This window comes from Tenrec ecaudatus, chromosome 1, assembly GCF_050624435.1.
Source record: "Tenrec ecaudatus isolate mTenEca1 chromosome 1, mTenEca1.hap1, whole genome shotgun sequence".
Lineage (NCBI taxonomy): Eukaryota > Metazoa > Chordata > Mammalia > Afrosoricida > Tenrecidae > Tenrec > Tenrec ecaudatus.
This window is the reverse complement of record NC_134530.1, coordinates 171,136,011-171,150,129: the sequence shown is the minus strand read 5'-3', so window position 1 is coordinate 171,150,129 and position 14,119 is coordinate 171,136,011. Positions and strand designations below refer to the sequence as shown.

General features: G+C 44.6%; 1 protein-coding gene across 1 annotated transcript in view; it reads left to right on the top strand.

Moving 5' to 3' along the window:
• SLAMF1 (signaling lymphocytic activation molecule family member 1) overlaps window positions 1-14,119 on the top strand; it is a 52,926-nt gene that overhangs the window by 4,204 nt on the left and 34,603 nt on the right. Inside the window, exons 2-3 of the mRNA XM_075540443.1 lie at window positions 4,939-5,273; window positions 7,018-7,302. Coding sequence (XP_075396558.1) covers window positions 4,939-5,273; window positions 7,018-7,302 — 620 coding nt within the window. The remainder of the gene's footprint in view (window positions 1-4,938; window positions 5,274-7,017; window positions 7,303-14,119) is intronic.

Sequence of the window (14,119 nt, the reverse complement as noted above, 5' to 3'; positions counted from 1 at the left end):
GATGAGTTGGCATCAACTGGATGGCAGCATCTGTGGTTTTATCATCCTCTATCTCCTCTTTCCCCAAGGCCAAGTCCCGGAAGCAACCACGGTGCAAAGTCTGCAGAGTCAAGTAGAAGGAGGGAGGACATGAGTGTGGTATGGGAGTGGACATAAATTCCATCCTTTTATTTTTCCTTCTCAAAATTAGTCTAAAACACCAGTGATAGAAGAGTTGCTCATCTTCTTTTGAGCTTCAGATGCCCTCGTGCAGAATATCAAAGGCTCCACACCACGTGACATTTACTACTTTTCCGTGTAGCTTTAAATTTTGTCATTCTTTTAAGGACAGTTATGGCCAGGACTTAAGAGATGATTCCATTGAGTATTGTGCCCACAATTCAAGTAGACAACCACCAGAGGAAACACATTACCTCGACATTCGGGCACTTGTAAGTGTGCCTGGAAAAAGTTCTATGTCCTTTCCAATTTATTTTGGTTTAAACACAACAGTAAAAACATCCCACAAAACAGCATTTGCCATCAGCCAGACAACAGAGAAAAGCACTCTTAGAATCGACACATTAGCAGCAATTTTTAAAGAGACGCATGCCTTTCTCAGTGTCCCTAACAATTCTGAACCCCAGCTGCTCGAGTCTGATTTCAACCCCGGTAGACTGAATTTTCTCTTTTCCCAGTCTCCGAATCTACTTTCCCAGGACGGTGCTGGGCTGTCAGAGCATTTTGACCTCAAAAATATTTTGACGAGTTCACCCAATTTCTCTACAATTCATCTTAACCACAAGTCAGTTGCGTCCTGTCTAGGTGGCTGCATTAGTTAAACAGAAGATTTTCTTTGACTCTTCTGACTTTTTTATCAACCAGAACAATCTACGTGCTCTCTGACTCATGGGTGCTTTCTTCTATGAACGTTAGCTTATGTTAAAGTTCACTACACCTATGTGAGGCAACGTCAAATACAAGAGCTTTGTCTGGTAACATAGTCTTCAGCATTTGCACATTTAATAACTACTTATTAAAGCCATACCATATGTCAAACACTACTATAATTCCTGGGGGCAAAACAGTGAAAAAAATTAAATTCTTAAAGTGATTGTCTTCTAGCAGGGGAAAGAAAAATAAGCAAACATATCACACCAGGAAGTGTTACATGTGATAAGAAGGAGAATTGCAGTATTTTCAGATAGAATGCTCAGAAAGGCCTTATTTGGGAAATAAAACTTTTAAGTAGAAACTTAAACTGAAGGAACAAGCTATCTAGATCTGTAAGGGAGAAGATTGCCAGGGGGAGGAAATGGCAAACACCAAAGGCCTGAGATAGTAATGTTCTTGGCGAGTTTGAGAAATTGCAAGGAGCCAGCATGGCAGCAGTGCCACGAGCGAGGGATAGGGCCTCACTACTGGGCATTGCGGGGTCTTTCAAGCCCTGGGGAAGACTTCAGAGTTCATTTTGTGGCCACAGAAGCTCCCATCGTTTAAAAGTAGGGGACAGACTAACTCTGACATGGTTTCAAAGATCACTCTGCCCGCGAAGTAGACGATGGAAATACCCAGGCTTGTTACGACAGGGGCAGAGAAAGGGAGAAGTGATTGGATGCCGTTCACATTTTGAAGGCAGATGCAATAGGATCGGGTGCTAGGTTGGATGATGAGAGAAAGAGAGGAGTCAGAGATGACTTCAACATTTTCGACCCAACGTGTTACGTTGATTGTGCTATTGCTTGCAGGGAGAGCTCTAGAATCCAAGTTCATTTGCTAAGGTTGAGATTCCCTTTTGACCTCCGGGGAAGAACTGCTGGGAGCAGAGCAGAGCCGGACACTGGAGGCCGTGGTCACCAGGCATTTCTTACTTATGGAAAAAAGAGGATGGAAATGAAAGGACTGGCATACCATCAGCAGTCTAGATTCCCAGAAATCACGCTCCCAGACGTCACATTGCCCCCAAGCAGGTTCCACTTCGTATCTTGGTGAAGAAGGGCGGCAGTCTTCTCTCCCAGGATTAAATACTAACCGGACAGCCCGCATGTACAGAGAGGAGGGAAGGGAGGGTGCAATAAATGAAGGTATCAAGAAGAAAAGAGGTGATAATAAAAACCAAACGCTCCCTGCAGGCAATGAAATCCTTTATTGCCCTGGGTCAAGCTCGTCTAAATGTACCCGTGCCAGAAAACACCGCTTCCTTCCTCACCTCACAAAACCAGTGCTCTGAGTGTCTTCAGAGGACCGTCATCTCCCCCCTAAAGTGCACACTTTGTGAGCATTGTTGCTATTAGGTGCCATTGAGTCAGTTCCAACCCACAGTGACCCCATGCGCAGCAGAATGAAACACTGCCCGGTCCTGGGCCATCCTCACCATTGTTCCCGTGCTTGAACCCATAGTAGCAGCCACGGTGCCAATCCATCTCACGGGGCCTGCCTCTATTTCTCTTATGCTCATTCATAACTATAATGTCCTTTAGTAGCCAGGGGGATGGTGGGGGAGCAGGTACGATATGATGTCATTACCATCATCACATACCTGTGCATCTAGTAGTGCTGATCTGTGAAGGCAACGAGGTGTGCAGCAAAGACAATAATTGCAGATGTAATTCTGTAAGCACATTGGAAATAGTTCAGCCCAGGCACCTGGACACTGGATAAATGAAGATGGGGACGGGAAGAGGCTTGTGGACCAAGCCTGAGGGTGCTCCCGTGATCAGAGGTCAGGAAGGGCAGCGGTCAAAGGAAGAGGAGGAAACACGGCAGTGTGGTCTCCCGGGGACCAAATGAAGAAAGTCTTTCAGGGGAGGGGTGATTAATCTTCAAACTGAGAAGCCAAGTAAGACGAGGACTGGGCTTAACTTGGCACGATGGAGTAGACAGTAGCCTTGACAAGGGTGTGTCCAGTCAGTAAGTGGGGAGAACGTCTGTTTGTAGTTGGGACGGAGAAGTCAGATCAGGAAACGGGAACAAAATTAATGAGCTCGCTTGAAAGGGATATTCTATAAAGGAAAGTAGAAAAATATGGAGGTCACTGGAGTTGAGTCTGGGATCCAGGAAAGGATCTTTGCCATTGTTCTAGGGGAGAAAAGCAACCCTGACTTCAAACATAGTTCATAGAGATCCACTTACGTCTTAAAGAGGACAAAGACAAATCGTCCAGATGAGAGAGACCATCAGCATGAGGCTATTTGGTGTCCAAAGATTCACAGAAACTTGGCCGCTGAAAACAGGTCACAGAGAACACAGGAAGTGTTGCAAATTTATGATTGAGAGTAGATCGATTCATCACTGTTGTGGGAGGGACTAAAGAAGCAGAAGAGGGGATCATGACTGGGATGTGTGCACTCTTGCAGGTTACAAAAACAAGATTGGCTTAGGGTCCTCTGAACAAGGTTCAAAAAACTCCCTGCCATCGAGTCAATTAACACTCATAGTGACCCTACAGGGCAGAGTAGAAATGCCACTGTGAGTTTCCAAGACTGTCTAACTTTACTGGAGTAGAAAGCCTCATCTTGCTCTGGCAGCGTAGCGAGGGGCTTCAAACTGCTGACCTTGTGATTAGCAGCCCAACACATAACCCACCACACCACTGAGGGTTCCTCTGACCAAGTAACGAGGGTATAACTCAAAACTATGTGACCCTCGCACACCAAAACCCATCAAAGCGAGTCCCTGAGGGCGAAGCTGTCCCACCCTCAGCTGTCTAATGAAGTGGTAGTAGGCTACTTTCAAACATACTCCACCTGAGAGTAAAATTTTTCAAATTGCTAGCCAGTTATCAGAGGATTCAATGGAGGCTGACTATATGTAGACTCTAGGGCTCCCACTGTCAGCCATCGCCTTCCACAAGCCTGGTCCTCAAAAGTAAGCTCTAGTAAACAGTCAGCATGATGGTAACATGATGGCAAAAGCCCAGTGGAAAACTGATGATGAGGAGGCAGGAAGAGCTGCAGGGCAGACTTGAACCGAAAGCTCCGTGAAGGAAGGAGGAGGCTCTGGTCGTGAATGTGAGCATAACCTGTCCACTGAGGTCAGCGGGCTGATTTGGTGGTGGTAATATATAAATGTTCTGTTTCTTCTATTTTCTCTTTTCAGTGAAGAGAGATGCAAGAACGTCAGCAGAGAGGAGGGAGAAAAGTAGGTTGTGGTTTGAGGGGGAGAGAGGTGTTAGATTGTCAGCAGTAGGGTCCCTGACAGTGGTTGAAACAGGGTTTTGTTGTTTGTTTCATTTGTTTTTGCACTTTTTTTTTTGCTAGCTCAGCTTTTTATGACAAAGACAACTAAAATAATTTCTCACCCTCAGTATTGTAGGGCTTTGGGGCGGTGAGCTTGTTTGAACACTGGGCTCACCAGCACGTGGACCTCCATCCCTCAGGCTTTGTTTCTCTTCGCTCACCACCTTATGTGATGTTCCTGGCTTCCTGAGCCCCCCTCCCCCCCCACCCACCCCCACCCCCACCCCCCCACCCCCCGCCCGGGTTCACAAACTCAGAGCTTTCATTGTTTTTTTACCTTTTATTCTATATACCCAATGGTGGTGAGACACCTGGCAGAGGCATTAACAGACCTGGATTCCCATCTTGACTCTGCCTTGCATTCATTATGCATCTTTAGGGAAACCATCTAACTTCTTTGTGTTGTAAATATCTTAGATCCAAATTGACTGAATTTTCTCCCCTACTAGGAAAACCCAATGTTGTAGTTAGTGACACTAGTTCGTTCTACTTCGTTCTAGGCTGCATGGTTGAAGATTTCCATTGGAATTTTTTAAATATTAGAAAGCAAATGGGGATCCTCCGGATCATTTCCACAGCCACGAAGGACCTAGCATCCCCTGGACTGTGGTCCATGTGGAGGAGGCAGACCCTTCCAGCCTGACATTCTGGATCTACAGATGATGTAGCTCTGGAAGGCCTGGATGACAAAAGACTTTCTTCTCCTCCTTCCCATAGGTAGACAACGAGTGAAGTGTCCCAAGATAATCCAGAAGTTGGGGAGCAATGTAATGCTACCCCTGGAGTATGAAGGGAAAAGTAAGAACATAAGCAAGAGCATCCGCATCCTGGTCACCATGGAAACACCATCACTTAGCAGCACCTACCAGAAGAAAATACTATCTTTTAATCCATCTGAAGGAAGCTCTCCACCCAAACTAGAAGGGTATAAATTTCACCTGGAAAATTTGACCCTGGAGATCCTAGAAAGCAAGAAGGAGGATGAAGGCTGGTACACTTTGACCTTGGAGCAGAACACTTCTGTGGAGCTGTTTTGTCTGCAACTGCAGCTGTATGGTAATAGTGGCAGCGTCTTCAGTTCACACGGGAGGGTCATGGCTGTCCTTGATGCAGGAATTAAGCCAAGGGCATTTGTCATCAGAAGGAAGTTGAGAGATCATCTAGTAAGAGAATATAAAACTGGGCTTCATAGAAGAAATTGTGGAGGTTCTTTATATATATATATATATATTTGTGCATTGGTAGTAGCTATTAACACTTGCTACCCTGACCCCCATTTCCCAAAAAACGGGAGTCCAGCTGTCTGTGGACTGAAGCGCCTAACGCCTCCAGGAGTTGGTTTGGGAATGAGATTTTGTTTGGAAAAAGACTTGCATTTGTGATTTTTGCCACGTTTGAGCACCATTCATCAAGTGCATTTTCCTGCATGGCTGAGGCCATGGGGACCCAGAGCAGTGGTGTGCATGTGAGAATGTGTGTGCTTTGTTCACGGCACGCGTCCCCGTAAGTTCGGGTTGTCTCCCTGGTACTGGGGTGCATCAACCTGATGGCTTTTTCCCGTTTAAGCATTACATTGCTCCCCAAAAGTAAAAACTTTATAACTCTGGTTATAAAGTTGCTCAGGTGCACATCTTAAATTACAATCAGGGCCTACCTAAATTCAGTGCCAGGACTTTCATTTTTCTTTCTCCTTTTTTGCTGTCCTGTTGTTGTTGTTGTTTTAACAGAGTACCTTTTCCTTTAGCATCTCTCTCTCTCTCTTTCAGTTTTGTGTTTCACTTTTCTTTCTTTCTTTTTTTCCTGAACGTTTTACTGATGTGCACCCAGAATCTCTTTCTTTTGGGCCCACTTGAATTCCCAGAAATTCTGACAGCCACCTGGGGCTTTCTGGATTGCTCAAAGTGACTTCCTTCTCTCTGAAGATGGGGCAGATAGCTCCCATCATTCAGCATCTCTTTGAAACCCTTGGGTATCTTGGCGACAGACAACAACACCCTCCCCGCCAAGCCCCTACCCCTAGAAATCTTTTTCCTTCAAACTGTGTCTGAAAAACTTCCCCACACCCTACATCGAGCGTTAGGGAATCCCCGTTACTCTAATAGTGACCCGGGGCCAAGGCTGCCATGCCCGAGGAGACCCACACAACCTGAATTTTTCAGACTAGCCCATGCGATCAAATTCTTATCTTGGGAAACATGGCTTCTGAGACCATGCCTTTCCTCTCAAGGTAAAGAGGCCGGTGTGAGAGTCAGATGGACTAGTTTCAGATTTCCCCTTTGAGGCTTTGGAACTCCACCACATTGTGTAAGATGTTTCACTTCTCTGGGAATCCGTTTCCTTCTCTATAAAATGGGTGTTATTATAACTACCCCCAAAGAGTGGGTAGGAAGAGTAAAGAAAGTGATGCACATGGAATGCGAGCAGTAGCTGCTACCATAATTCTGAGTCAGTACGACTTCCCCTCTGTCGTGGTCTACCACAGCGTCACAGTGGGGTATGCTGATGGGAGAGGTAGCTAGGACGGAGCAAACTACATCAGAGGACATCGCGAAGAGCCCTGGTTATAGACGGTTATTGGCAGGAGGAAACCAGACCTACAGAGTCTCCTTTATTTTATGCCGAGGTAGTATGAGAAGGAGCGCAGAGGGGAGAGAGGGCTGGTGCACTAGAAATAAATCACGCTGCAGTCCCTCGGGGAAGACGATATGTTATTAGGCTGCATGTTTTCTAACATAAAGGTCAACTCGGAATTCCAGGGGGTTCATTTCAATGATGGCTCCCTTCCTCCCCCTCCTGACAGAGGAGGTCTCCACTCCAGAAATTAAGGTGTTAAACCGGACACAGGAGAGCGGGCACTGCAATTTGATGCTGGCCTGTTCGGCGAAGAAGGGGGACCATGTGGTTTACAGCTGGAGCATGGAGAAAGATGACCCTCTACTGAGCCTGGCCAACAGCTCCCACCTCCTGTACCTCACCCTCGAACCTCAGTACGTCAGCGCTGTGTACATCTGCACCGCTAGCAACCCCATCAGCAACCGCACCCAGACCCTCCTCCCATGGCCCATTTGCTACCCCAATGTCCCAGGTAAGTGGCCTGAGGGCGGCTGGTGTCACACGTGGGTGGGTGTGGGCCTCCTTCTCACTTGGACCAACTGCTCTGTTTCCAAAGCCATGCCCTTCACTTTGATAACAACGCTTCACAGTTTCCTTTTAGTTTACGAAAGCTCCCACGTGGGTTCAGTAGCTGCACTCTCCTTAGAAACGATTAAAAAAAGAAGTACATAGAAGAGCCCACGGTTGTACTTGAGTCAGTTCCAACCCATCAGGACCCCAAGTCCCGGAGATTAGAACTGCACTCTGTGGGGTTTTCAATGGCGAGTCTTTTGGAAGTAAAACACCAGGCATTTCTTCCAAGACTCCTCTGCATGGACTCTAACAGCCACAGTCTTGGTTAGCTGTCAAGTGCTTAACCATTTGTGCCACCCCGGTGCCCTTCATAATGACAAGGGTGGCATCAGTCCACTCAATTCAGAATTGAGAAAACCAATACAAAGTGATAGTGCCAGACCCCAAACTCACGTCTCCACGTTGTGATCCAACCCTCTTCTCTCCTGCTTCGACTTCCACTTGCAAGGCAGGCTGGGTTAGGGAGTGCAGGATCTGACCTGCACATCTGCACCATCAACCATCAATGTTTACTGATGCCAAATATTATAGAAAATTTGGACTAGATGTGATACGTGACCTCCACTCTTGAACAACACATTATAGAGATATGACACGTGTCATCATTAATGAAAATCTGGCAATAATGGAGAACCACATTTTATGATGAACTGGAAATACCTAGCAGGTCAGAAAGTCATAGTAGTCAGAGGAAGGTGGGACTAAGATCGGCACGATGAAGTTTCGGAAACAATAAGCTTACTAGATAGATGCTATCACCACCCCCATTTTACAGATGAGCCATTAAAGCTCATGGCATTTTAACTACCTTCTTCAGTTTCTTCAAGGGTCCCAGATGGTGTAAAGGTTACACATTGTACTGCTCACCAAAAGGCCTGTAGTTCGAAACCACCAACCAGCTCCTTAGGAGAAAGAGGGACTTTCTACTCCTGTAAAGAGTTACAGTCTTGGAAACTCACAGGGACAGTTGTGCCCTCTCCTATAGAGTTGCTATGAGTCACCATGGACTCGATGGCAGTGAGCTTGGTTTCAGTTTTCAAGTTTCTTCTGCTTGTAAATAATGGACTCAGGACCCGAGCTTACATCTTCTGACTGCTTTTCTACAGAAAAAAAAACAACATGATTATTCTGCTACCAATAGGAAGAGAAGGCAGATTAAGGAAACTCGTCTAATAATTTGAGGTTGAAAAGCTACTGACCCTTTCCACTAGTAGACCTTATGTTCTTGACTCAGATGGGTTCAAGGACAGAAGGACATTGCTTAGGAACTGAGTCTTCTTTCATCATCTATTGAAAGAAGAACTGTTTCTAGGGCACTGTGTTGGCAATCAACTTGATGTCTATGTGGAAGCCTTTCCCAGATTATCAGGAATGGGGGATGGAGGGCGGGGAGAGGAATCCAACCAGATTATGCTCCTCAGCGGTGTGCTCGCTCCAGTGAGAGTTGTTCCGGGTACATTTCCAGATGGCCCCATGAAAAGGTCTCCTTGGCCCCCAGTCTGTCCCTGAGAGTTCTTTGTAACCTAATCCGCTGTGTGTTGCTTGTCCAAAGCAATTCATGGCAAGATTAACCATTTGTGCACTTACTATAAGTGTTTGGCTACTTGTTTACCTTGCATTGACACCAAAGTCAATGTTGTCCTCCGATTCAGAGTTCTCTCTCTGCCACAAGTCATTCACAGTACGTTGGCAGAGCCACAAAAGCAGTGTCGCATAGTCGGATGTGCTGTGTCTGCTACTTTAAAGGATAAGTCATTTAACCTGGGTAAGACTTTGATCCCTTATCAACAAGCAAAATCAACTAGTTGGTTTTAACTGTTTACCATGTGCTAATTATGTGTTATCTCATTTCATCCTGTAGTGATCCTATAAAATCAATAGTGTAAGCATCCCCACTTTTGCAAATGAGGGGGGGTGGCGGGGGAAGGCACCAAATAGTAAAGTAAGGTCACACATAGCAGAAGTGACACAGTTATCCTGTCTGGTCCTAGAATCCTCGTAGTATCAGTGGAAGATATATTGCCTTTAACACGCCTTTTATACAACAGAAATGTAAACTTTTCCCCTGCCACTGGAAAAGCAAGTAATCTTTGGCCTAACACACAGGCACCCCTCTCTGGATATGACAGCCCTATTGGGCCGATATTGTACCCTGGTCTATCCCCCAAAAGAAAGAGACCTCTCTTTTTGCTACTCAATGCATTTCAACGAGAATTTAATTAATGTGTACCAAAACTGCAAGATCATCAGTTCAAAACCACCAGTAGTTCTGTGGGAGAAAGACAAAGCTTTTTGTTCTAGTAAAGAGTTACCGTCTTTAAAATTTATAGGGGCAGCTCTACCCTGTCCTTTAGGGTCACTATCAGTTGGCATTGACTTGATGGCAGTGATCTTGATTTGTTGGGTTTTTTAAAAATCTAGAACATAGGACCATCTGGATCTAAGAAAATCCTAAAGAAGTTAGTCAAGGTGCTTTGAGAAGTAGCTTATATGGGGAAGCAGATTTCGCTCCTGTCCTCAGGGATGGGAATAGGAGATCCTAACATATCGGAACTAGGTCCCAGTGGCTGGCAGCTTGCTCTTTCCAGCACACAGAGTTTAATTAGTACATTTCATTACAAATAAATGCTACTGATTTTTATTAAAATACCATGTTTATTTCAGCAAGACATTTGAGGGTTTATTTTTTTTTCTTTGGGGGATCTACTCTTTCTAATACTGTGCTAGATGTTGCATACACCGACTTCTTAGACCCGAGTCTTGTCCTCTAGGAGGGAGATATTTCTATTCATTTGCATGATATATAATTATATTGTGTAGTGCACTATGGAAGTTAATACAAGGTTACAAAGGGGAGGGACTCATTAACAATATTTTAGGACACCAGTTACAGCATTACCAAGGATGTGACGTCAGCTGGGATGTGAAGACTGACTGGAAATTCTCCAGGGAGCCAAAGGAAAACATTGCAGGCATAAGTCAGTCTGGTATAGCTGGATCTTGTTCCACATCATCCAATAGGTACTGTGAACTAATGAAGAGTTTCAGATAGAGAAGTGACCGTCAGCTTAGAATTTCAGAGAGAAATTTCAATAGTGTGAAGATGCAAAAAATCATCCAACTCGTTATACAAAACAAACCCACTACCATCAAGTCAATGTCCACGCATAAATCTTTGGGGAGTAAACAGCTCCATCTTTTCCCTGCAGAGCAGCTGGTGGATTTGAACTGCTGACCTTATGGTTAGCAGCCAACCATAATTGCAAACATCCATTAAGAGATGGTGAGGCCTGAACAAAAGCAATGAATGCTAGTTTAACCCTTTTTTTCCACGGGGCATGCAAATGGAAATTTCGGGCTTGGGACAAAATGATGGGATCTGAGCATTTATTAGAGGTCATCTCACTTCCTATAATGACAGCAATCAGTTAGCATGTCTGTCAGAACAAGCCACACACATCTCTTGGAGAAGCTAACCGTCTTCTCTGTATGCCTTCTGGTTATGGAGATTCCCATTTTCAAGCAGGACCAGAGAAAGGATGTTTGCAAATCGTATACTAATTTAAAGGCTGGGACCTCCCAGGCATATTTTATTTTTCACAGAAGCTTCAGCTTCTGGAAAATCTTGATATTTTTCACTTCCATGAATAAAAAGCTCGATGCGGTTATTGATGTTCCAAGACCAACTGGAATGTGATGTAGGCAGCTTCCTGCCAGACTCTTAAACTAAGCCACGCAAGAGCATATTTACTTTTCTAATTCAGAATTATTTGTAAATGACATATTTACACCTCTCGGTCATATATTCCAATGAACATGTCAGTGGTTTACTGAAGAGGCATACATTAATATCTGTTGTAATTGTGGCAAAGTGAAAGTACTAGTATGGCTCTTCTATTCAGAGTCTTTGCAAGTCCCACGAAATGACTGGGTGGGACCACACCGAAAAGTATGAAGGACTCCAGTGTGAAGACTGGTCCATGTTGTCATTCCACAGTGCACGAAATAAGACATCCCAGAAGTAGAAATTACTAAGAGCATAAAGAAAGAAGAGCCATCAGTGGAGCATGCCTAAGATTCCCGCACAGAGAACTGGCAGCTGCAGCAAAGACCTGAGACAGAGCCATGGGCTACCTGGCCCATGGAACTGAATACTGCCCGGTAGGAGTCTGGCTTTCAGAGCAGAGTATTCTTTGGTGTTTACTAACCAAAGAACTTGATAAAACATGCTGAAGCCAAGCAGGGACCAAGGGGGAGCATGGATGAGGTCAGGGACTAGAGCAGTGGTTCTCAACCTTCCTCATGCCGCCTCCCTTTCATACAGTTCCTCATGTTGTGGTGGCCCCCCCGCAAACCATAAAATTATTTTCATTGCTACTTCATAGCTGTCATTTTGCTACTGTGATGAATCGGGTGACCCCTGTGAAAGGGTCATTCGACCCCCCAAAGGGGTTGCGACCCACAGGTTGAGAGCCGAGAGAGAGATGTACGTGGGAGCATGGCTGGGAAGAGGTGCTGTGAACAGAAAAAGCAGCATACTTAATGTTTCTTATCCTGAAATGTACCCTGCTAACTTCCCTAGTAACCTGTCCTAACTGTGAGAATTGTCTGTGAGTCCTGTGTCATCATTGCAATGGATTCTTGAACCCAGCAGAGAACTAGGGGGTCACGGCAGGATGGCTGGTGTCAAATCAGAGTAAAGAAGGTTGGAAGGTGCAGACTTGTCTGGTTTCTGCCACATAGAAATCAGGCTTGGACTGATGCTGAATTTGACTCTCCTTCCCCCTTGTGAGATCAGAGGAGGTCAGATGAGACACACCCCCCCACACCATTTCCTCATAAATGAATAACCATTTTTTGCAATACCTAAATCCTAGGGTATTTGAGAAGCCTATCACAAAGATACATGAAACTGTATTGAAACACTCAATAGTGTGAAACGTGAGGTTGTCTTTAATGATTTATCCTTATGCTAGAATGATTAATACATAATTTTAAATAATTCAACAAAAAATGGCATGACCTATAAATTCACCTAAAAAGAAGCGCCCCTCACCCCGCCCCAGTAGATTAGTAGAAAATAGACTCAGCATCCCTGAATTAGCTCAATGGGCAAAGAGGCTTGGCATCTATCTGCCCTGGAGTTCCAGGGGATCCTCCTTTCTCTCAAGCTATTGCCTCAAACAGGGAGTTTACCCAATTTTACAGAATCACCTGGATATTCCACCCCCAGAACCAGATTCCTCTCCATGGTGCTTCTCCTTCAGAACAGGGGCACCTCACTCATCACGTGGCCATACATGCTACCAGAAACTGAGAAGTCTAGTGCAATTCGAGTCCTTGTGTAGTGCAAATAGTCAACTCTCTCAGCTGCTCACTGAAAAGTTGGAGGTTCAAGTCCACCAGAAGCATCTCAGAAGGAAGGGCCGTTGATCTACCTCTGAAGAATCAGCCATTGAAAACCCTTTAGAGCAGAGTTCTATTCCAACACACATGGAGTCACCATGAGTGGGAATCAACTTGATGGCTGCTGGCCAAATGGGTAGCCAAGTGCCTGGACAAGACTTGTATTACCATGGAATAATGGAGGAAATGACACACTGAGAACACAACTAGCAGTCTTAGCAACAAAATGCTGGGTGGGTGTCAGCAAGAGCAAGCAGTTTCTCAAGAAGTTCTGACTCATGAAGAACACAAGACATGGAAGGTGCAAGGTTTCAACTTAGTAGGTGGTGTGAGCATCCCACTTCTAAGTTGAGACCGCCATCAACAAGGATTCTCTCTCTCACTCTCTTGCTTTGTTTAAAATAATTGTTTTAGCTGAAAGTATACAGGAAAATTAGGTTCCTTTTTTAGCAGTTTTATACAAATTGTTCTGTGCCATTGGTGATGCTTTTTTAAGATGTGTCAATATTCTCATTATTTCCATTTTGTTTGTTCTGTTCCCACTGACCTGGCTCCCTTCCTCTCCACCCCTTCTCCTCTTTGGAGAAATATTGATTGGTTGGCCTTCTGTGGAAAATTGGTTAAGGGAATGAGTGAGATTGTACATTTCATCATTTGCTCATGTAATTTGGCTGAAAGGTGACCTGCAGAACCAGCGTCACTTCTGAGTTCAAAGGGTATCTTAGAACAATAGACTTGGGGATTCCTCTGTTTTATCAGTCCAATAATGACTAAGTTTTTCCAATTAACTAAGTTGTTCCCCAAGACTATGGTTCCAAGTCTTTTAACCTAGTAGTTCAATCCCACAAGTTGTTTGAATTTGTCTAACAAGTCTCCCAAACTGTGCCCCCGTGTGGTTTATTAGATATGTAGATACATATGCAGCATACACAAGCATGTCTATACATATGCTTATATACAGATGCATTTATTTGCATATGTCTTCCTACACACATATATGCATCCATCTCTACCTACAGAACCACACATGTATTTTGATGGTTTTATTATTCTTACTGATTGTATGTTATAGCAGATACTAAAAATGTCCCTTTTCTCATGTACTTACTAGTGTCCTTATTTAACGCGGTCAAGTTGTGGTGAGTTGATCCAGTTCTGGAGTTGCCTTTCCTATCACCAAAAGTAACATGTGTCTACTACGGAAATGACTCCTCTCTCTTCTCCTGTCCTCCCTGATAACATGGTCTTTTTGTGGTTGACTTATTTCACTGAGCACAATATTCAAATTCACCCATGATGTTTCATAGGCT